General features: G+C 47.3%; 1 protein-coding gene across 2 annotated transcripts in view; it reads right to left on the reverse strand.

Annotated features, from left to right (window-relative positions):
* The window catches only part of CHIC1 (cysteine rich hydrophobic domain 1), a 45,698-nt gene extending 26,821 nt beyond the window's left edge, over nucleotides 1-18,877 (reverse strand). For both annotated transcript variants that reach the window (XM_038747936.1, XM_038747935.1), the window contains exons 1-2: nucleotides 18,618-18,877; nucleotides 7,273-7,327 (exon numbers count right to left, since the gene is read on the reverse strand). In XM_038747936.1, the coding sequence (XP_038603864.1) occupies nucleotides 7,273-7,327; nucleotides 18,618-18,877 (315 nt within the window). The remainder of the gene's footprint in view (nucleotides 1-7,272; nucleotides 7,328-18,617) is intronic.
* Nucleotides 18,878-27,481: the final 8,604 nt, after the last annotated feature.

The following is a 27,481-nucleotide window of genomic DNA, read 5'->3' on the forward strand; positions in this document are numbered from 1 at the left end:
AAATACCTATTGTGTTTCTTTCTGAAGTGCTTACTATGTGCCAAGCACTGTACTAAGTGCTGTGGTAGATTCAAGATCATCAGGTCCTACTTGGGGCTCACAGTCTAAGTAAGAAGACAGGTATTTAACTCCCATTTTGGGGCTGAGGGAACTGAGCACAGAGAAGTTACGTGACCTGACCAAGCTCACACAGCAAGCAACTGGTGGATCCTGATCTTCTGACTCCCGGGCCTGTGCTCTTTCCACTAGGCCCCGCTGCTTTTCTGAGAGAAAGCAGAGGGTTGAAAATGAACTGAATGACAGAAAAATTGGAGTAAATGGTCAGTGAGGTATAAAAGGAATAAAAGCTATGGCTACGGCCTGTTAGTGGCCATTTTGAAAAGGGGTAATAATAATAATAATAATGATGGCATATGTTAAGCGCTTACTATGTGCCAACCACTGTTCTAAGTGCTCAAGAAATCCAGGCTCCCACAGGATCTTATCTCTGGTACTTTGAAAAAAAAAAAAAGCCTAAAGATACACTTCTCTTTATGTGGGGTGACAGCTGAGTTGAAATTTGTAACTTCACCGGCACAGTTTTGGTTGGGGCGGGGGGGGGGCTCCCTCCCCTCACAGCAAAATGGGAGCCAGCTGGGAGTCGGAACCGGTGTTGCGTAAGTCTGGGCCTCCAATCCCACTCATTCCCACACTCGAGTTGGGAATGTGTCTCTGTGTGTCCTTTGCCCAGTGGGCTGGGTATGTATGTCTCTCTTCCTGGCCCAGTGGGGGTGTGTTCCCATATGTCCCTAGCCTAGTAGATGTGTCCTTGGGTGCGTGCACGCGTGTGTGTGTGTGTTTGTGTGTCTCTCTCCCTGGCTCCATGTGTGTGTATGTGGTTCTGTTATAATATATTTATGTACTATATAAAGTCTGTCTCCCTCTCTAGACTCTAAGCTCACTGTGGGCAGGTATCGGGTCTACCAACTCTGTTCCAAGCCCCCAGTCCAATGCTCTGCACTCAGTAAATACCACTGATGATGAAGATGTCCCTGGCCCAGTGGGTGTCTGCATGGCCACCTCTCCAGCTGCGGCATGCCCAAGGCCTCTCATCTTCCCTCTATTCCTGCTGCAAGTTGGCTCTAATGTCCCAGGGAAAAGTTGGTGGTTCTGCCCACCACTGCCCTGCCAGTTCCTTCATGGGGACGGATCCGACAACTTGATTAGCTCCAAAATTAAAGATTACCAACCGCTAAGGCGCTGGTTCATTCCAGAACCTTAACAGAACCACCAGGCTTTGTAAATAGAAGTATCTGAAGAACAGAAGATTTCTCACCCATTTACATTTAAACACAGTGCCTTTATTGAAGCGCTGTTTGAGAAGCAATATGGCCTAGTGGATACAGCATGGTCCTGGGAGTCAGAAGTCCCTGGACTCAAATCCTGGCTCTGCCATTTCTTCACTTCTCTGTGCCTCAGTTACCTCATCTGTAAATTGGGAATTAAGAATGTGAGCCCCATGGGGGACACTGATTGTGTCCAGCCTGATTATATTATATACGTTTGTACATATTTTTTACTCTATTTATTATTTATTTATTTTATTTGTACATATCTATTCTATTTATTTTATTTTGTTAGTATGTTTGGTTTTGTTCTCTGTCTCCCCCTTTTAGACTGTGAGCCCACTGTTGGGTAGGGACTGTCTCTATATGTTGCCAATTTGTACTTCCCAAGCGCTTAGTACAGTGCTCTGCACATAGTAAGCGCTCAATAAATACGATTGATGATGATGATTACCCTGCATCTAACCCAGTGCTTAGTACAGTGCCTGGCACATAGTAAGCGCTTAACAAATACCATTAAAAAAAAACAACAGAAAAACGAAAAACAAAAAAAACCCCCGCAGCAGCTGACAGTCGGCTGGCTGGGCAAGAAATAATTATTGAGCTTCTGCAGAGTACAGATCGCCGTATGCTCAGTTCTCTGAAGCGGAGGGTTGTGTTCTTGCAAAATCTTGCATTAAGCAAAACTTGTGTGGCGACATTCACAGTGTCAAACGGCACAAAAGTCTTTTCTTCGAACACCACGACATTCTCTAACCCAAAAGGCTCATACCATTAGATGCTGGTTTCCAACTTCCATTACAACACTGTAGCCAAAACGTGATCTCTCTGTAAACTCGGCAAACCCGGAGTGGCAAACAGCATGCCGGGAAGTTAGTACTTTATCTCTAGTCTAAAGGACCATAACACTGGAATTTCCTGGCAAGACGAAGAGGGGAATAAGAAAGTAACATGGTCTAGTGGACGGGGCCCAAGCCTGGGAGTCTGAGGACCGGGATTCCAATCCCAGCTCTGCCACTTACCTGCTGTGTGACTTTGGACACTTACCTGCTGTGTGAACTTGGGCAAATCACAGCTTCTCTGGGACTCAGTTCCCTTATCTGCAAAATGGGGATTTAATGTCTGCTCTCCCTCCTACCTTCTGTGAGCCCCGTGTGGAACCTGATGATCTTAAATCTTCCACAGCACTTAATGCAGTGGCTGGCACATAGTAAAGTGCTTAACAGATACCACAATTATTAATGTGCAACAAAGATTTCCAAAAGTTTCTTATAGGGTGAAGAGTTGAATTTTAAAGACTCAAAAAAAGAGAAAAAACCAAGTCTTGCTACACAGCCATCGTGGTTACTCAAATGGGAAAACCATCAGAATTGAGGGATAAGCTTTTCAGTCTGGGGAGTTAATATCCTTCACCTCAAAGTCATCCTTTAAGAAAAACTTTAAAAAATATTCGCTACGAGGCACTCCAAAGTTATCTCTAAGTAAGGCCAGTTATGATGGATTTTCGCTCTCTCTTGTCCAAAATGCCCAATCTGAGCCAGGTCCTTCTATCTTCTCCACAGAGAGCACTTTTTTCCTACAAACTCACAAACTTCGCTACTTAGGATATCCTTCGAGCCAAACCAAAAGAGTAAATTCCATCCTGCTCTTCTCTGGCCTTTTAGGCATCTCGAATTCAACAGATCTAAAACAGAATTTGTCATATTTCCAAATCTCCTTGCCCTAACTTTTCCCACTTCCATCAATAACTCCACCATCCTCCCTATCCCAGAAGCCCCGAACCTGGGAATCACGCTTGACTCCTCATTGCCTTTCAACTATCCCATTCAGTCTGCTGCTAAATCCTTACTGGTTCTTCCTTCACAACATTTCCCGGCTCTGCCCCTTCCTCACCCCACAAACCACAACCAGGACCAAGCTCTGGTCCTAAGGCGGCTATGCTGTGGCACCAACTTCCTGGCTAGTCTCTCTGACTCCAGCCTCTCCCCATCCAATCTACACTAGCCGCTGCTGCCCAGATCATCTTCCTGAAGCGTGGACTGATCTACATCTCTCCTCCAAACCCTCCGCTGGCTTCCTGTTGCTCTCCTGCCAAACACTCCCCCAGCTGGCTTCACAGCTCTCTACCAATTCACACCACCATACCAATCTGCTCCCTTCATTCCCCTGGTACTCTTTATTCATCCCAAGCCAACCTTCTGGCTGCACCTCGCTCTATACTCTCCTGCTATCCCCCTGCCTTGGAACACTTTCCTTCCCCACAGAGCCCCACCCTGCTAAAATTCCACCTCCTCCCATATGCCTTCCCTGATCAATTTCTCTGTATAAATTTATCAGTCAAATCTAGTACTTCCACATTTATTTATCCCCATCCTCAGTACTCTGGTAAATATGTTTCTTCAGTTGTACATTCCACTTTTTTTTTGACAACTCCTTTAAAAATTTTATGTCTATCTCCTCCACTAAGGTGCAAGCACCTTGTGGACAGGTAACATGTCACTTCTTTATTCTGCTCTTCCTAAGTGCCTAGTCAAATCGTATTTATTGAGCACTTACTGGGTGCAGGGCACTGGACTAAGCATTTGGGACAATATCATAGACAAATACCCTGCCCACAGTGAGTTTGCAGTCCAGAGGGGGAGACAGACATTAATATAAATAAATTAAAGACATGTACTTAAGTGCAGTGGGGCTGGGAGAGGAGACAAACAAAGGGAGCAAGTCAGGGTGACAAAGAAGGGAGTTGAAGAAAAGGAAAAGAAGGCTTAGTCAGAGAAGGAGATGTGCCTTCAGGAAGGCTCTGAAAAGGGGGAGAGTAACTGTCTATCGGATATGAGGGAGGGTGTCCCAGGCCAGAGGCAGGACGTGGGCAAGAGGTCGGTGGCCAGAAAGACAAGAAGATTTAGTACAGAAAGGTTAGTATTAGAGGAGCAAAGTGTGTGGGCTAGCTTGCAGTAGGAGAGTAGTGAGGTGAGGTAGGAGGGGGCAAGGTGTTTGAATGCTTTAAAGCCAATGGTAAGGAGTTTCTGTTTGATAAGGAGGTGGATGGGCAACCACTGGAGGTTCTTGAGGACTGAGAAACCATGGCCTGAATGTTTCTGTAGAAAAATAATCCGGGCAGCAGAGTGAAGCATGGACTGGAGTGGGAAGAGACAGGAGGCTGGGAGGTCAGCAAGGAGATTTATATCGTAATCAAGGTGGAATAAGGATAAGTGACTGGATTAATGTGGTAAGAGTTTGGATGGAGAAGACTGGATTTTAGCGATGTTGTGAAGTTGGAACTGACTGGATTTGGTGATGGATTTAATATTTGGGTTGAATGAGAGAGAGGAGTCAAGGATAATGCCAAGGTTATGGACTTGTGAGACAGGAAGGATAGTGGTGTCGTCTACAGTGACGGGAAGTCAGGGGGAGGACAGGGTTTGGGTGGGAAAGTAAGGAGCTCTGTTTTGAACATGTTAAAGCTTGAGGTGACGGAAGGACATTCGAGTAGTGATGTCTTGGAGGCAGGAAGAAATGTGAGACTGCAGAGAAGAAGAGAAATCAGGGCTGGAGATGTAGATTTAGGCATCATCCGCATGGAAGTGTAGGTGAAGCCAAGGAAGTGAATGAGTTGTCCACTGGAATGTGTGTAGATGGAGAATAGAAGGGGACCAAAGAACTGAACCTTGAGGGATACCCACAGTTTGGGGGGAGGGGAGGAGGATGCAGAGGAGGAGCCCATGAAAGAGACTGAGAATCAGTGGCCGGAGAAATGAGGAGAACCAGGAGAGAACAGTGACAGTGAAGTCGAGGTTGGATAACGTTTCCAGGAAAAGCGGGGGTGATTGATAGAATCAAAGGCAGCTGAGAGGTCGAGGAGGATTAGGATGGAGTAGAGGCCCTTGGATTTGGCAAGAAGGAGATCAATGGTGACCTCTGACAGGACAGTTTCTGTGGACTGAAGGGGACGGAAGCCTGACTGGAGGGGGTCAAGGGGAGAATTGGAAGAGAGGAACTGAAGAGAGCGGGTGTACACAACTCGGAGAGGAGTTTGGAGACGAATGGTAGGAGGGAGATGGGATTATAACTGGAGGGAGCCATGGGGTCAAGGCAGGGTTTTTTTTAGGATAGGGGAGATATGAGCACGCTTGAGCGAACAGTTGGATGGCGAACAGTTGGAGTTGGGCATTAGGGAGGGAAGAAGGCAGGGGACAAGTGCTTTGATAAGGTGTGAAGGAACTGGGTCGGATGAGCAGGTGAAGGGAGTGGATTTTGAGGGAAGGTAGGCGATCTCTAGAGATACTGCTGGAATGATGGGAGAGTTGAAGAAGGGGCGGGAGGGGTGAGGGAGGGGCAGGGGAGATATTAGGGTGATCGCTTCAGATAGTGCCAATTTTCTCAATAAACTAAGTGGTTGGGACATTATGAGCAATGGATGGAGGAGGGGGGACACTGTACTACATCAAGTGGGGGTTAGTGCATATCTGCTTGTTGCCTGCTGCTGACTCTCTCCCCCCACCCTCTCCCTCCTTCCCCCCATCTTTCTCTACCCCTCCCGTCCTTTCCTTCAAATTCCCAGTCCCCTTCCCCTCACTCTCCCACTGGAAACAACAGCTGTTGCTGCTTACCACCCTAGTGACACAATGACATCATCAAATGCACAGCGTGGCAAAACGTCAGATGTCATAATGGCATACTGTTAGAGAAGCAGCGTGGCTCAAGGGAAAGAGCCCGGGCTTAGGAGTCAGAGGTCATGGGTTCTAATCCTGGCTCCATCACATGTCTGCTGTGTGACCTTGGGCAAGTCACTTAACTTCTCTGAGCCTCAGTTACCTCAGCTGTAAAATGGGGATGAAGACTGTGAGCCCCATGTGGGACAACCTGATCACCTTGTATCCCGAGCGCTTAGAACAGTGCTTTGCACATAGTAAGCGCTTACCAAATGCCATCATTATTATGTCTTGCGGTGGGACAGGGGCTTGGATTGTATGGCTCTTCTGCTCCAGACTGTAAGACTGTAGACTTGTGGGCATGAAACATGTCAACCAATTCTGCTACACTGGACTGTGCCAAGCACTTAGTACACAGCAGTGCACATAGTGAGCATTCAATAAATACCATTGATTAATTGAATGATTGCTCAGAAATGTTGCCATACAGCACATTGTGGACAGGCAGTGTGTGTTTGTTATAGTGTACTCTCCCCAGCGCTTAGTACAGTGCTCTGCACACAGGAAGCACTCAATAAATACAACCAACTGACTGCTGGAAGGGACGGAGATTGGTTCGAGCAGAAATTATGTGTGATGGGGAAAGGGGAAGCAACCTGGAAATCCTTTCTGGGTAAACTCTGCACTGAAAGATTTGGGCATGGTGAAATGGGTAGGAAACCTGGAGACCAGTAAAAGTCAGTCCCATGCTAAAGGCATCTGAAGGAATGGAAACCCATTGCCTAAGGTAACCGAAAAATCAAGATAATGGGGTAAAGGATTCAGAGTCTCCATTCTGGGATTTACAGCAAAACCCCAAGCCCTTAGGAAAAGCAGCTCAACAATGAAAAACCATCCTGCTTATCTCCTCTAGAGTTCACGCTCAGCCTTTGAAGCAAATACCCACAATATTCTTTTCGGGGATGTGGAAAACATTTTGGAAGGTTCACAACACCATACCCACCCACATGCACACCTTACTGGTACAATTCACAAGAACCACTTTCTTAATGAGTGGATTCTTGTTCCGGGGTAAGTGGGGAATCCAAGATTCAACTCCATACAAGGGGTTAATTAAGAGACTGAGCTCTCCAACTCAGCTCACCAAACATGGGACTCCGATTCACATGGACTTCATTCACCTTGGCCTCTTTCTCTTTGAGTTTCCACATACTGCATCAAGACCCTTGTCATTCTACCCGGCAGGCCACACAATAGTCTTTTGAAAGAGAAAAGTTTGGTGCAGACCTACTTACCTTCCCTGTCAGAACAGAGGGAAATTCAGTGTCAAACTTGTTGCTCAAGCCAAACCTTGAAAACAAAACAAAAAACAAAACAAAATATATTCCACCTAACTTACTTTTGACTCTTGCCTCTTTAAAATACAGTTACGTGGTGTGAACAGGTTGTTCTTTTTCATTTTGTTCTTTTCAAAGACCATCTTAGCCCAGAAGTTTCAGCTAATCCATACACCAGCCCATATTTTGCAAATGAGAAAAGTAAGGAATCAAAATGCATTTATAGTAACAATGGAGTAGCTTGTTTCTCCTTTTCAATTTTATAGTGAAAAAGATAAGAATTCAAACTATAGCAATAATTACAACAATAATAACAGCTACTGTGTTTGCGAAGTGTTTACCATTTGCCTAGCACTGTGCTAAGAGCTGGAGCACAGAAAACACAATTAAGCCAGACGCAGTCCCAGCCTCTCAGGCGGTTCAGGCTCAATAACAGAGTGGCCCAGTGGAAAGTGCCTGGGGCTGAAAGTCACAGGACCTGGGTTCTAATCTCAACTCCGCCACTTGTCTGCTGGGTGACACTGGCCAAGTAATTTCACTTCTCTGTGCCTCAGTTACCTCACCTGTCAAATGGGGGTTAAGATGTGAGCACCATATGGGACAGGGACTGTATCCAACTTGATTAGCTTGTATCTACCTCAGTGCCTAGTACAGTGCCTGGTACATAGTAAGTGCTTAAATACAACTAAAAATAAAAACTAGCATTAACAGCATTAGCGTTGCAGAGCAAAGTAAATATTAAAATCACAGAGTGGACCATGTTATAGAGTAAAACTTTTGACAAATTAGGAAAAAGAACCAAATGCAAAAACACCACTGGACTTTCCCGGCCCCATAATCCTAAACTGTGAAGGTCCCTCTTGGCTAATCGTTATCCCTCACAAATTACTGGCCATCCTTGGCTGGCAATTTTCCGCTTCAAGGTCTACTCTTAGCTGGGCATTAGCCTTCAGGCAAGGGTGCAGCCAGATTCTGGCAACACCGGTGCCTAGCCCGTGGCCACTGGAATTCCAAAACGTAAGGCTACAGTGGGCTCGCTCTCTCCCCAATCCTTGCCTCCTATCCATGGCCTCCCTTTACCCCCTACACTGTAAGATCCTTGAGGGCAGGAGTAGTCTGCCAGCTCTATCGTTTGTTTTCTCCCTAGGGCTTAGTACAGTGTGCTCTGCACACAGAAAGCACCCAATAAATACCACTGATTGATTGGTTGCCTAGAGATCCTTCCTCTTGTCCACAAGGTACTAATGCAAGTGGAGGATTCTCCCTGCATCAACCCCATCGTGGGGCAGACAAGCAAGGAGCCCCTCTCCCCACCCCAAAGGCTGGGAAAGCCAAGAGGTGGGACTAGTCCAAATCATTCCCCCCACCACCCTCTCGCCACCCCATCGCCCTGACTCCATCCCAAGGTTCCCATTTGGTCTGTGGGGGGCAAGGAAAACCTAGTGGAACAAGCCACAATAGAGGTGTGGGGTACTGCCCTGCAGCCTGCCACAAGTCACTTCACACTGGCTGCTTCAATTGCTCTGAGGCCCAGCCACCCTTGACTGCTACAGTCCACCTGCCTACAGCCCTCCCCAACCCAGGACAAGAAGGACAGGCCAGAGCCATTGGTGCCAACTCTTCTGGCCAGGCACAGGTAAGGAATGGCTGGCAAGAGGGGAGGAAGGAATCAAGATGCCTGAACGGCGGGGGACTGACCTGAATTTCCCCAGAGTGGGCAGAAGTCAGAGGGCAGCAGGACTACCCCCATTCATTTCAGAATGTCCTATCACTCCGTGCATCTGGCAAGGGGCGGGTAATCCATGAGGGACTGGCACTCGGGCCAGAGGCAACCACGATTTATAAGAGAAGTGCAATTATATAAAGAAGTAGCATGGCGTAGTTGCTAGACCACGGGCTTGGGAGTCAGGTGGTCATGGGTTCTAATTCCAGCTCTGCCACTTGTCTGCTGGGTGACCTCACTTCACTTCTTTGGGCCTCAGTTACCTCATCTGTAAAATGGGGATTGAGACTGTGAGCCCATGTGGGACAGGGACTGTGTCCAAGCAGATTAGCCTGTATTCACCCCAGCACTTAGTACAGTGCCTGGCACATAATAAGTGCTTAACAAATCCCACAGATATTATTATTATATGGTGAAGGGAACCCCGAAGTATGCCCTCACATCCCACCCCCAGCTCTCGGGGCAGGATCCCCGGGCCCCCAGTCTCTTTTGGGCCCAGGCCTTCTCTCTCCCCCATGGCTCCAGCCCCATCTCTTGCCCTCCACCCCAAGCCTCAGAGCCCATTCCTGCCCTGGGAGCCATCTCTGAGCCAACCAGGAGCTCAGAGGTGGGGGACCGGGCAAAATTGCTGCTACAGACATTTGACCGAAGTCTTGGAACAAAGCGGGGAAATTCATTCATTCATTCAATCGTATTTATTGAGCACTTACTCCTGTCCTGGGAGCCATCTCTGAGCCAACCAGGAGCTCAGAGGTGGGGGAACGGGCAAAATGGCTGCTACGGACATTTCACCAAAGTCTTGGAACAAACCAGGGAAATTCATTCATTCAATCGTATTTACTGAGCGCTTACTGTGTGCAGAGGGAAATGGAATTTTAAAAGCTGCGGTGAGCCAACCTGAGCGGTCTCCAGCCAAGCGCCATGCATGTGGAGCCCGGGGACCAAAATTGCTTGGGAGCACTTAATAACGAGCAGCCACGCACGCTGGATTCCCTCCTCGGTCTCGGAAAGAAGTACATGCTCAGAAAGCTGACTGCAGCAGCCTCGGAAATATCCAAGAGAAAGCCTTCTTAGCCTTTAACCAAACGTCTGAATGGAGGTCAGAGAGGGCAGCTACTTTATGCAACACATGCTTCTGCGAAACTAGCTTTCAGATGACGATGTTCGTAAATGCTTACACAGTGAAATGCCACCAGAAACTTAAGGTGGAAATTCGAAGATTGGAGGCTTTGCTTCATTGTGACTTCACTGCACGATACCCAGAACACAGGCCACTTACGGTAATCCGCATTCACCGTTAACAGAAGCAAGCAACAATGCACTGTTCTGTATAAACACCTCTTTCCAACCCAGGCCATACAGCTAGCTCTGCTCCCCGGAGCACTGAGAGGCACCTGAAGAGCATGCCTATACTAGCATTTCAAGAGCAATGACTTTCTTATTCCGCTTAACTCTACTTAGTCTGTCCCCTGACAAATGATCGTCCTCAACATCCCCGTCCAAGGAGCACAGTCCTCTGCAGAGAGTAAGTGCTCGACTGACACCACTTGGTTGATTGTTGGCTTAAGATTCAGTAACCTGGCTACCTAGTCCGCTAAGAAAGGCAAGGCCGACGAATGCAGTTGCCCAAAATGAGCTGTTGCACCCAAGGGCAGAGATAATAATAATAATAATGGCGCTTACTATGTGCAAAGCACAGTTCTAAGCCCTGGGGAGGTTACAAGGTGATCAGGTTGTCCCGCGGGGCAGTCTTAATCCTCATTTTACAGATGAGGGAACTGAGGCCCAGAGAAGTTAAGTGACTTGCCCAAAGTCACACAGTTGACAATTGGCAGAGCCGAGATTTGAACCCTTGACCTCTGACTCCAAAGCCTGTGCTCTAGCAACTACGCCATGCTACTTCTTTATATAATTACACTTCTCTTATAAATCGTGGTTGCCCCTGGCCCAAGTGCCAGTCCCTCATGGATTACCCGCCCCTTGCCAGATGCACGGAGTGATACGACGTTCTGAAATGAATGGGGTATGCTGCTTCCCTAAGAGATGATATTTTCATTTGAGAAGCAGCAGGGCATGAGCCGGTCGGGAATGCACTGCATCTGTCCAACTCTTTCTCTTACTTTGCCTTCGTTTTCCTATTGCTTCCTTTTCCAGTGACAGCACGGACATTCCACCCCTCCTGCTAATTTCTCAGCAAATCTGAAGCTGCTGGCACAAACCTACAAATGTCTACTCAAGAAGCAGTGGCCTGGTGTTAAGAGCCCATGTGCCTGCTGTGTGACTTTGGGCGAGTCCCTTCACTTCTCTGGGCCTCAGTCTCCTCATCTGCAAAATGAGGATTCAATACCTGTTCTCCCTCCTACTTAAGACTGTGAGCCCCATATTGGGACCTGATTATCTCGTACTGACCTCTGTGCTAAGTACAGAGTAAGCACTTAACGAATACCACCATTACTATTAAAGTAAGGGCTTTCTAAAGATGGTACTGGGCAGTTCATTTCTGTGGGACTCAGTTACCACATCTGTAAAATGGGGATTCAGACTGTAAGCCCCATTTGGGACATGGACTGTGACCAATCTGATTTATTTACCCCAGTGCTCAGTACAGTGCCCGGCACATAGTAAGCACTTAAATACCATTTTAAAAATCCGGGAAAGCAAGCACAGTAGCAATCACATGTAAAAGCAGCAGTTTCCGTTCTCTCTCAGAACAGGTGAACCACCTTAAGCTTGGTAAAGCCCCAGCATTTCTGCAATATAAGGTTATTTTGGATGATTCCCCAGGAAATTTGGAAACATCACACCTCTTGTGATTGTTTACTTCACAGTGTACAAGATTTTTCATTCTGAAAGAAACAAAAAAATCAAACCTCTCGCTTGTGCGAGAAAGTGTAAAGAATGTACTGAATTAACATTACTAAAGAATGTAGACTTGAGTTTGGGGATATGTCACAATCTTATCGTCCCTTCCAAACCCTGCCCTCCCCCTGACTTTCCCATCACTGTAGACAGCATTACCATCCTTCCCATCTCACAAGCCCGCAACCTTGGTGTCATCCTCAACTCTGCTCTCTCGTTCACCCCTCACATCCGATCCGTCACCAAAACCTGCCGGTCTCTCCTCCGCAACATCGCCAAGATCCACCCTTTCCTCTCCATCCAAACCGCTACCCTGCTGGTTCAATCTCTCATCCTATCCCGACTGGATTACTGCATCAGCCTCCTCTCTGATTTCCCATTCTCCTGTCTCTCCCCACTTCAGTCTATACTTCACGCCGCTGCCCGGATCATCTTTGTGCAGAAATGCTCTGGGCATGTTACTCCCCTTCTCACAAATCTCCAGTGGCTACCAGTCAACCTACGCATTAGGCAAAAACTCCTCACTCTCGGTTTCAAGGCTCTCCATCACCTCACCCCCTCCTACTTCACCTCCCTTCTCTCCTTCTACAGCTCAGCCCGCACCCTCCACTCCTCTGCCGCTAACCTCCTCACTGTGCCTCGTTCTCGCCTGTCGCGCCGTCGACCCCTGGCCCACGTCCTCCCCCTGGCCTGGAATGCCCTCCCTCTGCACATCCGCCAAGCTAGCTCTCTTCCTCCTTTCAAAGCCCTACTGAGAGCTCACCTCCTCCAGAAGGCCTTCCCAGACTGAGCCCCCTTCTTCCTCTCCCCCTCCCCCCGCCTTACCTCCTTCCCCTCCCCACAGCCCCTGTATATAAGTTTGTACAGATTTATTACTCTATTTATTTTACTTGTACATATTTAATATTCTATTTATTTTATTTTGTTAATATGTTTTGTTTTGTGGTCTGTCTCCCCCTTCTAGACTGTGAGCCCGTTGTTGGGTAGGGACCGTCTCTATATGTTGCCAACTTGTACTTCCCAAGTCCAGTGCTCTGCACACAGTAAGCGCTCAATACATATGATTGAATGAATGAATGCTTGGAAAAATCAGGGGACAGTTGCCCTCCTTGACACCCCTCCTCACACCTAGGGAAGAGCCATTTAACCACCCTAACCTCCACTCCAATAGGGCCTAAGAGGAGCTTTCTTGAATTGTTCCAAACCCGTTTTGGATGTGACACTTTTGGCCAGCACAGCTTTCTGTGATCAGCCATCCCGGGTTTCTCCCCAATTGAAAGGTGTTTCCACCGACTGGTTCTGGATCTGCCTGTTGTATTCTACTTTTCTCAAGTACAGGGTGACTGACACTCATACACACACACACCCATAAATACCACTGACTGACTGATACCGTGCTTCAAAGGGTGCCCCCTCATCCAGCTGGAATGGGCTGTTCAAGTTTGGGGTTTTTTTAATGGCATTTGCTAAGTGCTTACTATGTGCAGGGACCCTAGGATACAAGGTACTCTGATTGGACACAGTCCCTGTCCCACATGGGGCTCAGGGTCTTAATCCCCACTTTACAGATGAGGTAACTGAGGCACAGAGAAGTGAAAGTGACAACCAACGTAACACAGCAGACAAGTGCCAACAGTTTTGCCCGGTCCCTTTCTGACCTTGGTCTTCCTAGGCCCAGAGAGTCCTATTCTTTTCAGCCTGTCTGTGAGCAGAAATGCCTGCAGGCCTCTGGTCTGCATTTCTTGCTACATTGAACCGCTTCCTTTTAGGTTCGGGAATCATACATATGTATAATAATGATGGCATTTGTTAAGCGCTTACTACATGCCAAGTACTTTTCTAAGCGCTGGATGGTTCTAAGTGCTAGACTGTTCTAAGTTTTGATATATACACAACCCATTAAGCACTTAGTATGTGTTAAGCACCATCCTAAATTCTGGGGTAGATAATCAATCAGGTCAGTCACAACCCCTGTTCCTTATGGGACTCACAGCCTAAGTTAGAGGGAAAACAGGTACTGAATCCCCATTTTACAGTTGAGGAGACTGAGGCCCAGAAAGGTGAAGTGACCTGCCAAAGGTCACAGAGCAGGCAAGTGGTAGAGCCAGGATTAGACCCAAGGGTCCTCTGACTCCTAGGCTCAAGCTCTCCCCACTGAGCCACACTACTTTCCAGTGGCAGTATTACATTATGAAATATTAAAACACTGATCCCATATTTGAACATGAATATTAAAACGGGGATTAGGTTTCTCAAGAGACAGCTGAAGGCAATTCAGGAAAACAACGGGGCACACATGCCAATCTGCTCCAGATGCCAGGGTAACAAAACTGCTGAAAAGTGCGTCTCATTTATCCCCAGGGACATCGGGGCAGTAGCGCTGGAAGCAAATGGCATCCGGAAACATCCAAGAGCCCAGCACACTTGGGCTGCTCCAGAAATGCTGCCTACTTGACTGGATTTGCAGAAAGAATGAGATAGAATGAATGCCTTATACTTCTGCACGAGGCCAGGGGGCAAGTGTGGAGTGAACTGCTCTTGAGAAGGAAGGATGAGATTTATTTCCTCCTACTCTGGTTCTCCTCAAACCTGGATACTTTCAGAAAACAGAATTTGACTGCACTGTCATTACTCATATCTCAGCACACCCTACACCCTGTAATCATGAGGGGAAGGAAATGCTTTTGGTACTCATCCCATAAGGAAATTTGTGGCAGAATCAACTCCCTCCCTTTTAGGTCTTCCAACTTGTTCAGGAATCTCCATGACAAAGCTCACACTCTTTGCAAAGACTATTTGTCGTGTCCCTAAAATATTCAACAGCAGGGAAAAGAAAACCGCTAAAGGAAAAGCCCCTTTAAAACTTGGGATAATGAAGGGTAAGTCACCAGACTTCTAAGGTCAGCCCTGCTGCTGAGAAGAGTAAGTGCTCTACTGTGAGAATCAATCAAACAATTGTATTTACTGAGTACTTACTATGTGCAGAGTGAATAAAGTCCTTTTTAGGCTAGGAGATTGAGCTGAGCCAATGGAAGTGAGACACAATCTCCACTTCAGAAGGTAAAAAGACTACTGACATAGAATCACAGGCCAAACAATTCTTACCACAGGGAAAATTGAAATGGCACTTAGACTCTAAGAAGTGGTGAAAGTTTTCTAGTTTCCCTTACATTTTACTTAGTGAGGAAGACCCTGGTAGAAGAAAGTGTTTCACATCTTTTTCCTCCCTGGAACCACTTTCCTCCGCTCCTCTAACCCCAGGTGCTGAATGCTATTTTCTCTGACATTCAACAGCTCTCCTCTAAAACCCCTGGCACGTAAAGAATAAAAGGACTTGCTCCTTGTTCCAAGGATCCGTGGCTTGGCTTCAAGACTGCAGCGTCAACCCCAATACAGAGCCACCGGCACCTGACACGGGGGACTGAAAAGTGCCAAGGTAAACCATTCTCTTTAGAGACAGGAAACCAGAATAGGGGAGCACTTGTCTGCGGAGAGCAGAACTAGAAATGCAACTCAAAAACTTAAACTCTTCCTCCTTGCTACTATTTCCCCCTCATCTATTTTAACACATCTCCCCGGTAGACTGTACGCTACTTGTGGGCAGGGATCACACCTACCAACTCTGCTGTATTGTTCTTGGGAGCAGTGCAGCCCAGTGGAAAGAACACAGGCCTGGGAGTCATAGGACCTGGGTTCTAATCCCAGCTCCACCACTTATCTGCTGTGTGACCTGAGTCAAGTCACTTCACTCTTCTGTGCCTGTACCCACATCTGCAGGATGAGGATTCAATACCTGACTTCCCTCCTACTTAGACTGTGAGCCCCATGTCGGGCATGATTATCTTTTTATCTACCCCAGCGCTTAGTACAGTGCTTGGCACACAGAAACTGCTTAACAAGTACCACAATTATTATTATTACTTTCCCAAGCGCTTAGTCCAGTGCTCAGTACACAGTACGCACTCAGTGAATACCTCTGATAGACTGGTTCTCCACATGGGACTAAAACTCAACAAGGAAATCCTGTCCTGTAATGAGAAACCCCAACTATTTGTTTGGTCATGTGAACTCTTCTGCAGGCAGGCAACATGTACTGTGGAAATGTGTTGGCCCTAAGATTCCTTTCAAATGGAAAAGTGATAAAAAGCAATGAAAAGAAAAAAGCTTGAGAAACGAGTTCTCTTTACATCTACAAAATTCCTGGACCAAAACACAATCTGGGTTCTGATTAACCTAATCACGAGGCTGGTTGACAAAAAGAGTTCAAAAGCCATTCTACAAGCTTTGTTCCAATCCATTCCAAAATCCCGAATGATTACAATAATGATGGCATTTATTAAGCGCTCACTATGTGCAAAGCACTGTTCTAAGCACTGGAGGGGTATATTAGCTGAAAAAAGCCTGATGCGTGGGTGGAACAGACCTTGGAAAACTCCAGCACTTAGAACAGTGCCTGGCACATAGTAAGCGCTTAACAAATATCATCATTATTATTATTGTTGAAATTTGAAATGGAAAGAAAATACTCGTTCATTCCCAGGAGGCCAATAAAAGATAGCTGGGTTGCAAAGATGGAGAAGAGGGTATTGCAGGCAGTTACATCCAAAAGATGAGCAAAAAGACCAAGGTCTCTTTCAAAGTCACGTTCTCATATGCAAAACACTCCCTTCTTGGTGTCTGTGTGAGTGTGTGTTTAATTTTCCAAGCCACAGAGAACCCTGAATTTTACGGAGGAGGAAGTTTCCAATAAATTACCCTCAATCCTCAGGGTCCGTCTCCACATCGAGGTGGATTAGAAATGTGCTACTGGTGCCTGCAATCTCACTGACGGCACAGGGGGGAAAGCAAATGTAAACACGACTGACCTCTAATGCGGAGAGCTCCGCGGCGGAATAAAAGCTGGAAGGCCGGGGGGCTCTTAGGCGATTTTTGAAAACAGCCTTTCTAACGGGGGCATTGGTGGGGGGAGAATTCAGCGTGGCTCAGTGGAAAGAGCCCGGGCTTTGGAGTCGGCGGTCATGGGTTCGAATTCCGACTCCGCCACCTGTCAGCTGTGTGACCTTGGGCAAGCCGCTCAACTTCTCTGGGCCTCACTGACCTCATCTGGAAAGCGGGGATGAAGACTGTAAGCCCCACGTGGGACAACCTGATCACTCATTCATTCAATCGTATTTATTAAGCGCGTACTGTGTGCAGAGCACTGTACTAAGCGCTTGGGAAGTACAAGCTTGGGAGAAGCAGCGCGGCTCAGCGGAAAGAGCCCGGGCTGGGGAGTCAGAGGCCATGGGTTCTAATCCCAGCTCCGCCACATCCATTCATTCATTCAATCGTATTTATTAAGCGCTTACTGTGTGCGGAGCACTGTACTAAGCGCTTGGGAAGTACAAGCTTGGGAGAAGCAGCGTGGCTCAGTGGAAAGAGACCGGGCTCGGGAGTCAGAGGCCATGGGTTCTAATCCCGGCTCCGCCACATTCATTCATTCATTTGTATTTATTAAGTGCTTACTGTGTGCGGAGCACTGTACTAAACGCTTGGGAAGTACAAGCTTGGGAGAAGCAGCGTGGCTCAGTGGAAAGAGACCGGGCTCGGGAGTCAGAGGCCATGGGTTCTAATCCCGGCTCCGCCACATTCATTCATTCAATTGTATTTATTAAGTGCTTACTGTGTGCGGAGCACTGGACTAAGCGCTTGGGAAGTACAAACTTGGGAGAAGCAGCGTGGCTCAGTGGAAAGAGACCGGGCTGGGGAGTCAGAGGCCATGGGTTCTAATCCCGGCTCTGCCACATCCATTCATTCATTCAATCTTATTTATTAAGCGCTTACTGTGCGCGGAGCACTGTACTAAGCGCTTGGGAAGTACAAGCTTGGGAGAAGCACTGTGGCTCACTGGAAAGAAACCGGGCTGGGGAGTCAGAGGCCGTGGGTTCTAATCCCGACTCCACCACACGTCCGCTGTGCGACTTCTCTGAGCCTCAGTTCCCTCACCTGCAAAATGGGGGAGAAGCCTGTGCGCCCCACGTGGGACAACCCGATCACCTTGTATCCCCCCCCAGCGCTTAGAACAGCGCTTGGCACATAGCAAGCGCTTAACAAATGCCCTCATTATTATCATTACTACAAGTGGGATCACCTTGTATCCCCCCCGGCGCTTAGACCAGTGATATTATTATTATTGTTATTATTACTCGAGGGCCCCGCGGGCCTCGCCTGTCCTGCCATCGACCCCCGGCCCACGTCATCCCCCGGGCCTGGAATGCCCCCAATCCCTCTGCCCATCCGCCAAGGTAGCTCTCTTCCTCCCTTCAAGGCCCTACTGAGACCTCACCTCCTCCAGGAGGCCTTCCCACACTGAGCCCCCTTTTTCCTCTCCCCTTCCCCACTCCCCCACTCTACCTCCTTCCCCTCCCCAGAGCACCTGTATAGATGTTTGTACATATTTATTACTCTATTTTACTTGTACCTATCTATTCTATTTATTTTATTTTGTTAGACCGTTTGGTTTTGTTCTCTGTCTCCCCCTTTTAGACTGTGAGCCCACTGTTGGGTAGGGACCGTCTCTCTATGTTGCCAACTTGCACTTCCCAAGCGCTTAGTCCAGTGCTCCGCACGCAGTAAGCGCTCAATAAATACGATTGATGATTGATGATGATGATGATGATGATGGCATTGGGAGGGGGCGTGCCCCGCGGCCCCCCCCCCCCAGCCCGTCCCGCTCCCTTACACGGTGATGTGTCCGGCTCCTCTCACCGACACCGGGTCGGGCGCGTATCTCCGCAGATGCTCCTCGCTCACCACCCTCGGCGGCGGCGGCGGCTCCTCCTCCTCTTCCTCCTCCTCATCGTCTTCGTCCTCTTCCTCCTCATCCACCGCCTCCTCCTCCTCCTCCTCCTCCTCAGGCACCGCCACCGCCGCCGCCGCCCCGTCCTCCTCCAGCTCCGAGATGGTGTCGAACTCCGCCATGTTGGGCAGCAGGACGCTCATCACGTGACCCCGCAAAGGGCGGGGGGGCGCTGAGGGGAATCCGCGCCTGCGCACTGGGCCCGACGGCGCGCGCGCGCGGAGACGGGGCGGGAGGGGGAGCGAATCCCGAGTGCGCCTGCGCGACCCCCTCAGCCTCGGGGGCGGGGGCGCGAGAGCGGCCTGGCGCTTCACACCTGTGCCCTCTAATCAATCAATCAATCGTATTGATTAATTGATTGATCGATCAAGAATAGCTTGTACATAGCTATTCTATTTATTTTATTTTGTTGGTATGTTTGGTTTTGTTCTCTGTCTCCCCCTTTTAAACTGTGAGCCCACTGTTGGGGAGGGACTGTCTCTAGATGTTGCCAATTTGTACTTCCCAAGCGCTTAGTACAGTGCTCTGCACATAGTAAGTGCTCAAGAAATACGATTGATGATGATTTCTTGAGCGCTTACTGTGTGCAGAGCACTGGACTAAAGCTCACCTCCTCCAGGAGGCCTTCCCAGACTGAGCCCCTTCCTTTCTCTCCCCCTCGTTCCCCTCTCCACGCCCCCATCTTACCTCCTTCCCTTCCCCACAGCACCTGTATATATGTATAGATGTTTGTACATATTTATTACTCTATTTATTTTACTTGTACATATCTATTCTATTTATTTTATTTTGTTGGTATGTTTGGTTTTGTTCTCTGTCTCCCCCTTTTAGACTGTGAGCCCACTGTTGGGTAGGGACTGTCTCTAGGTGTTGCCAATTTGTACTTCCCAAGCGCTTAGTACAGTGCTCTGCACATAGTAAGCGCTCAACAAATACGATTGATGATGATGATGATGATGATTTATTGAGCGCTTACTGTGTGCAGAGCACTGCACTAAAGCTCACCTCCTCCAGGAGGCCTTCCTAGACTGAGCCCCTTCTTTCCTCTCCCCCTCGTCCCCCTCTCCATCCCCCCATCTTACCTCCTTCCCTTCCCCACAGCACCTGTATATATGCTTGTACATATTTATTACTCTATTCATTTATTTTACTTGTACATATCTATTCTATTTTATTTTGTTGGTATGTTTGGTTTTGTTCTCTGTCTCCCCCTTTTAGACTGTGAGCCCACTGTTGCGTAGGGACTGTCTCTATATGTTGCCAATTTGTACTTCCCAAGCGCTTAGTACAGTGTTCTGCACATGGTAAGCGCTCAGTAAATACGATTGATGATGATGATGATGATTTATTGAGCGCTTACTGTGTGCAGAGCATTGGACTAAAGCTCACCTCCTCCAGGAGGCCTTCCCAGACTGAGCCCCTTCCTTCCTCTCCCCCTTGTCTTCCTCTCCATCCCCCCCAACTTACCTCCTTCCCTTCCCCACAGCACCTGTATAGATGTTTGTACATATTTATTACTCTATTTATTTTACTTGTACATATCTATTCTATTTTTTATTTTGTTAGTATGTTTGGTTTTGTTCTCTGTCTCCCCCTTTTAGACTGTGAGCCCACTGTTGGGTAGGGACTGTCTCTAGATGTTGCCAATTTGTACTTCCCAAGTGCTTAGTCCAGTGCTCTGCACACAGTAAGCGCTCAATAAATACGATTGATGATGATGATGATGACTAAGCGCTTGGGAAGTACAAGTTGGCAACATAGAGAAACGGTCCCTACCCAACAGTGGGCTCAGCGCTTACTATGTGCGAAGCACTGTTCTAAGCGCTGGGGGGATACAAGGTGAGCAGGTTGTCCCACGGGGGGCTCACAGTCTTCATCCCCATTTCACAGATAGGGAACTGAGGCTCAGAGAAGTTAAGTGACAATAATAATAATGGCATTTGTTAAGTGCTTACTATGTGCAAAGCACTGTTCTAAGTGCTGGGGAGGTTACAAGGTGAACAGGTTGTCCCACGGGGGGCTCACAGTCTTAATCCCCATTTTACAGATGAGGTCACTGAGGCATAGAGAAGTTAAGTGACTTGCCCAAAGTTGCCCAGCTGACAATTGGCGGAGATGGGATCTGAACCCATGACATCTGACTCCAAAGCCCATGTTCTTTCCACTGAGCCACAATGACCTGCCCAAGGTCACAGAGCAGATATGTGGCGAAGCCAGGATTAGAACCCATGACCCCTGTCTCCCAAGCCCGGGCTCTTTCCACTGAGCCACAGAACTTCTCATTAAGAAAATGGCATGTGTTAAGCACTTACTATGTGCGAAGCACTGTTCTAAGCGCTGGTGTAGACACAAGGTAATCAGGTTGTCCCACATGGGGCTCACAGTTCTCATCCCCATTTTACAGATGAGGGAACTGAGGCTCAGAGAAGTTAAGTGGCTTGCCCAAAGTCACACAGACGACAAGTGGCAGAGCTGGGATTAGAACCCGTGACCCCTGACTCCCAAACCCGGGCTCTTTCCACTGAGCCACAGTGCTTCTCATTAAGAAAATGGCATGTGTTAAGCACTTACTATGTGCAAAGCACTGTTCTAAGCGTTGGTGTAGACACAAGGTAATCAGGTTGTCCCATGTGGGGCTCACAGTCTTCATCCCCATTTTACAGATGAGGGAACTGAGGCTCAGAGAAGTTAAGTGGCTTGCCCAAAGTCACACAGACGACAAATGGCAGAGCTGGGATTAGAACCCGTGACCCCTGACTCCCAAGCCCAGGCTCTTTCCACTGAGCAACGCTGCTTTGGTGCGGCAGCCCTCGTTCCCTTGTGGACTGTGCCCATAGATCATCATCATCATCATCAATCGTATTTATTGAGTGCTTACTATGTGCAGAGCACTGTACTAAGCACTTGGGAAGTACAAATTGGCAACATATAGAGACAGTCCCTACCCAACAGTGGGCTCACAGTCTAAAGTGGGCTCACAGTCTAAAAGATAATAGATAATAATAATAATAATGATGCTGGTATTTGGTAAGTGTTTACTATGTGCCAAGCACTGTTCTAAGCATCAAGGTAGACACAAGGTAATCAGGTTGTCCCACGTGAGGCTCACAGTCTTAATTCCCATTTTACAGATGAGGTAACTGAGGCACAAATAAGAGGGCTTGGTGCTGCCATTGTGAGACTGTGCAATTGTGAGGGAAGAGCGTGGGGCTCAGTGATTTCCTTGCAATCAGTCTGTTGTGTTTAAGCACAGCATGCGACCTCCAACAGGAAGCAGAGGGAGACAAGCTCAAGGCACTTGACCCACATCAATTCTCTTCCCAGCCCTTGGAGCCAAGCAAAATCATCAGGATTTCTCCTCTCACTGATGGGTAGGGAAGGAAGATTACCAGCCTGGGAAGGAAGCAGTCCGGAAAGATCGCCAGACTGCGCCAGCAACCAAGGGAGCCTCAAAAGTCATTTCTTTTCAGAAACATGTTCAACTTCCAGGGCTTCTAGAAAAATGGATGTCTAAATAGGACCTTCAAAATAACGCATGGTATGGTGCCCGGCAAAGAGTAAGCACTTCACAAATGCCATCATTATTATTATCCTTTTGGGTTCTTATTCTTGCTATCACAGCAAAAGGGCAGTTATCCATAATGTTTGGAACAGGGGCCAGTCCAGTTTCAGGAACATTCAGGAGAGAGGAGTTTGTTAGATATACTAAAATTAGAGAAGCAGCGTGGCTTAGTGGAAAGAGCCCAGGCTTGGAAGTCAGAGGTCGTGGGTTCTAATCCCGGCTCTGCTGCTTGTCAGCTGTGTGACCTTGGGCAAGTCTCTTAACTTCTCTGTGCCTCAGTTACCTCATTTGTAAAATGGGGATTAAGACTGTGAGCCCCACGTGGGACAAACTGATTACCATGTATCTACCCCAGCACTTAGAGCAGTGCTTGGCACATAGTAAGTGCTTAACAAATACCAACATTATTATTATTATAAAGTAATGTAATAAATCATCTTAAAACAAAGTGGCATGCACTTTAGACCCTGAGGCGTGCACTAACTTGGACGTAAACTCATTGTGAGCAGAGAATGCATCCACTAATTCTGTCGTACTGTACTTTCGCAAGCATTTAGTACAGTGCTGTTCATGCGGTGAGTGCTCAATAAATACCATTGATTGCTAGATATGCAATAAAGGGAAAACAATGTAGCTAAGGGTGGAGAGAAGCAGTGTGACTTGGGGAAAGAGCATAGGACTGGGAGTTGGAAGACCTGGGGTCTAATCCTGACTCTGGAACTTGCCTGCCATGTGATTTTAAGGCAAGTCACTTCACTTCTCTGGGCCTCAATTTCCTCTTCTTTCTCTCACCCTTAAACTGGGAGCCCTGGTGAAACAGGGACAGGCCCCAACCTGATTTTCTTGTATCTAAACAATTTCTTAGTAGAGTGCTTGGCACAGAGTAAGCTCTCCACAAATACCACAGTTGCCATTATTATTATTATTTTATTCTGAGGAGAATTATCTACCTCCTCCTGTCAGTCAGTCAATCATCAGTATTATTGAGCACTTCTAAGCTCTGGGGAGAGTACAATACAACAATAAACAGGCATATTCCCCATCCACAATGAGCCTAAAGTCTAGAGGGAAGACAGGCATTAATATAAATAAATAAATTATAGACATGTACATAAATGTTGTGGGGATGGGAAGGGAGATGAATAAAGGGAGCAAGTCAGGGTGATGCAGAAGGGAGTGGGAGAAGAGGAAAGGAAAGCTTCGTCAGGGAAGGCCTCTTGGAGGAGATGCCCCTTCAATAAGTCTTTGAAAGGGGGAGAGTAGTTGTCTGTCAGATATGAGGAGGAAGGGCGTTCCAGGCCAGAGGCAGGAAGCAGGCTTGAGGTCAGTGGCGAGATAGACAAGATCGAGGTACAGTGAGAAGGGTACCATCAGAGGAGTGAAGTGTGCAGCTTGGGTTATAGCGGGAGATTGGTGAGATGAGGTATGAGGGGACAAGGTGATTGAGTGCTTTAAAGCCAGTGGTGAAGAGTTTCTGTTTGATGCAGAGGTAGATGGGTAACCACTGGGTTTTCTTGAGGAGTAGAGAAACGTGGCCTGAACGTTTGTGGGAGGATGGAGATGGTGGAATTTCCTCTCCTGAAAACCTTTGAAAAACGGATCAACCCACCTTTGTTCTCAAGTGGTTAGAGGGAGACCTGAAAGGGCTGCAACAATCAATCAACCGTATTTATTTAGCACTTACTATACGCAGAGCGCTTGGGAGAGTATAATGCAACAGAATTGGCAGATGCATTCCCTGCTTATAACTAGTTTACAGTCTAGAGGGAACTCTAAATGAACTACAGCCTTCTACAGCCTTCCCTCTACAGCCCAGCCCACACCCTCTGCTCCTCTGCTGCTAACCTCCTCACTGTACCTCGTTCTCACCTGTCCTGCCATCGACCCCCGGCCCACATCCTCCCCCTGGCCTGGAATGCCCTCCCTCTGCACATCTGCCAAGCTAACTCTCTTCCTCCCTTCAAAGCCCTACTGAGAGCTCACCTCCTCCAGAAGGCCTTCCCAGACTGAGCCTCCTTTTTTCTCTCCTCCTCCCCATCCCCCCCGCCCTACTTCCTTCCCCTCACCACAGCACCTGTATATATGTTTGTACAGATTTATTACTCTATTTATTTTACTTCTATATATTTACTATTCTATTTATTTTGTTAATGATGTGCGTCTAGCTTTACTTCTATTTATTCTGATGACAACACCTGTCCACAGGTTTTGTTTTGTTGTCTGTCTCCCCCTTCTAGACTGTGAGCCCGTTGTTGGGTAGGGACCGTCTCTTTATGTTGCCAACTTGTACTTTCCAAGTGCTTAGTACAGTGCTCTGCACACAGTAAGCACTCAATAAATATGATTGAATGAATGAATGAATGAACTCTGACTAACCTCCTTGCGTTGTTTCCCTCTAGACCGTAAGCTCCTTGTGGAAATGTATCTACCAACTCTGTTGTATTGGACCGTCCCAATTGCTTAGACCAGAGCTCCCCACAGAGTAAGCATTCAGTAAATAGCATTGATTTCTATTGATTGATCGATTCCTTCCTCCTCCACTCCCAAATGCCCAAAGACTCTTTCCTTCTGGAAAAACAGCTCCGGGCGGAGAGGGAGGGGCCTAAGCTCCATCCGCTTACACTCCCATGGTTTTAACTACCATCTTTACGTGGATGATTTCCAAATCTACGTTTCCCGCCTGGACCTCTCTCCTTCTCTGAAGTCTCACATTTCCTCCTGGCTTCAGGACATCCCTATCTGGACATCAGGCTGACATTTCAAACTTAATATATCCAAAACAGATATATTTCCTTTTCCAACCCAAACTCTCTACTTTTCCCAACTGTCCCATCACTGTAGACAGCACCACCACCCTCCCTGTCACACAAGCCTGTTAACCTTGACGTTATCCTCACCTCAACTCTCTCATTTGACTTGCATACTCAGTGCGTCACCAAATCCTGTCTGTTCTACCTTCCCAACATGGCTAAAATCTGCCCTTTCCCCTCCATCCAAACTGCTACCATGCTGATCCAAGCACTTATCCTATCCTGCCTTAATTACTGCATTAGCCTCTTCCCTGACCTCCCTTTCTAGATCATTCTTCGCTCTGTTGCCCAGGTCCCTTTTCTTAAAAAATCTTCAGTCCGTGTCTCCTTACTCCTCAAGAATCTCCAGTGGTTGTCTGAAATTGTCTTCAAGGCACTCACTTGGCTCTCTCCTCACTCCCTATTCTTGCTCCTCTCCCACTACAACCCTGCCCACACACTTCACTTTTCTTACACTTTACTTACTTTGCCACATCCTGACTCTCATGACCATGGACCCCTTGCTCACATCCTCCCTCCTACCTATAACTCCCCTCCTTCCCATCTGTCAGACCACCGTTTTCCCCATCCCCTAGACGGTAAGCTCGCTGTGGACAGGGTATATGCCTATCATCTCTGTTATATTGTATTCTTCCAAGATCTTAGTATAGTACTCTGCACACAGTAAGTGCTCAATAAATATGATTGATGATTGATTTAAATCCCTACTAAAATCATATCTACCCCAAGAAGCCACCCCGACTAAGCTCTCATCTCTCCACACTCTTCTCCCTTCCTTCTGCGTCATCTATGCACTTGGCTCTATACCCCCAAGTTCTCTGACATTCACCCCAACTGGGTTCCCGGAGTGCTTGTGTACTGAGCTTTATATTCTGCAGCTTCCCCTATTGTGATTTATTTTATTGTCTACCTCCCCAACTAAATTATGAGTTTACTGGGTTCTCACCCAAGCACTTAGTACAGTGCTCTGCACCCAGTAAGTACCCAATAAATACCATTGATTGATTAATTGCATTTAATCCACATTTTGTAAATTAGGAAACTGAGGCCCAGAGACGTTAAGTGGCTTGCCCAAGGTCACGCAGCAGACAAAGGACAGAGTTGGGATTGTAACCCAGGTCATCTGATTTAAGGGCCTGTGTTCTTTGCATTAGGACATGGTTTCTCTCTCTCTGTCTACTTCTCATCACATCTCAAATCACTAAAATCACATCTATTTCAGGAAGATGACTATTTTGCATCAGACCCCTGCCTTACCTCCCTCCCTCCTATCTCTCCTCACTCCACTCCTTACTTCACTCTGCTGCCCGGATCCATTTTCTAAAAAAACAGTTCACTCCATGTCTCCCGACTCCTTGAGAATCTCCAGTAGTTGCCCATCCATCTGCGCATCAAATAGAAACTCCTTACCATCAGCTCTCAAAGCATCAATCAGCTCTTATCTTACCTCGCTGATCTCCTACTACAACTCACATGCAATACCAGTTGCATGTATGTATGTATGCTCACCTACAATACCAGTTTACTCACTGTACCTCGATCTCATTTATCTCATCACCAACCCCTTGCCAAGATCCTCCCTCTGGTTTGTAACTCTTTCCCCTTCCACATGCACTCCAGGCTCATCTATATGCTTCAATCTGATACCTTTGGACAATTGATATTCGCCCACCCCCAAGTCCACTGCACTTATGTACAAATCCTGAAATTATATAGCATAAACTACTTATTTATTTATATTAATATCTGTCTCCCCTTCTAGACTGTAAGCTCGTTATGGGCAGGAAACACATCTGCTAATTCTGTTGTATCTCCCGTGTTTAGTACAGTGCTCTGCACATAGTAAGCACTCAGTAAATACAATCGATTGATTGATTCTTATGTGGCAAATCACTACTCTCCCCACCTTCAATGCCTTTTTTTTCTTTGTGGTATTTGTTAAGTGCCAGGCACTGTACTAAGCGCTGGAGTAGAAACAAGCTAATCAGGTTATACACAGTCCATACCCCCCATGGGGTTCACAGTCCTAATCCCCATTTTACAAAGGAGATACCTGGGGCACAGAGAAGTTAAATGACTTGCCCAAGGCCAGACAAGTGGCAGAGGTAGGATTAGAATCAAAATCCTTCTGACTGCAGGCCTGTGCCTGTTTACTTGTATTGATGTCTGTCTCCCCCTATCTAGACTGAGTTCGTTGTAGGGAGGGATTGTCTCTCTTTATTGCTGTATTGTACTTTTGAAGCAGTTAGTACAGTGCTCTGCACACAGTAAGCACTTAATAAATACGATTGAATGAGTATCCACTAAGCCATGCTGCTTCTCTGCCTTCCATGACTAAGCCCTCACTTCTCTTCCTTCTCCCTTCTGCATCACCC

Source organism: Tachyglossus aculeatus, chromosome 6, assembly GCF_015852505.1.
Source record: "Tachyglossus aculeatus isolate mTacAcu1 chromosome 6, mTacAcu1.pri, whole genome shotgun sequence".
Classification (NCBI taxonomy): domain Eukaryota; kingdom Metazoa; phylum Chordata; class Mammalia; order Monotremata; family Tachyglossidae; genus Tachyglossus; species Tachyglossus aculeatus.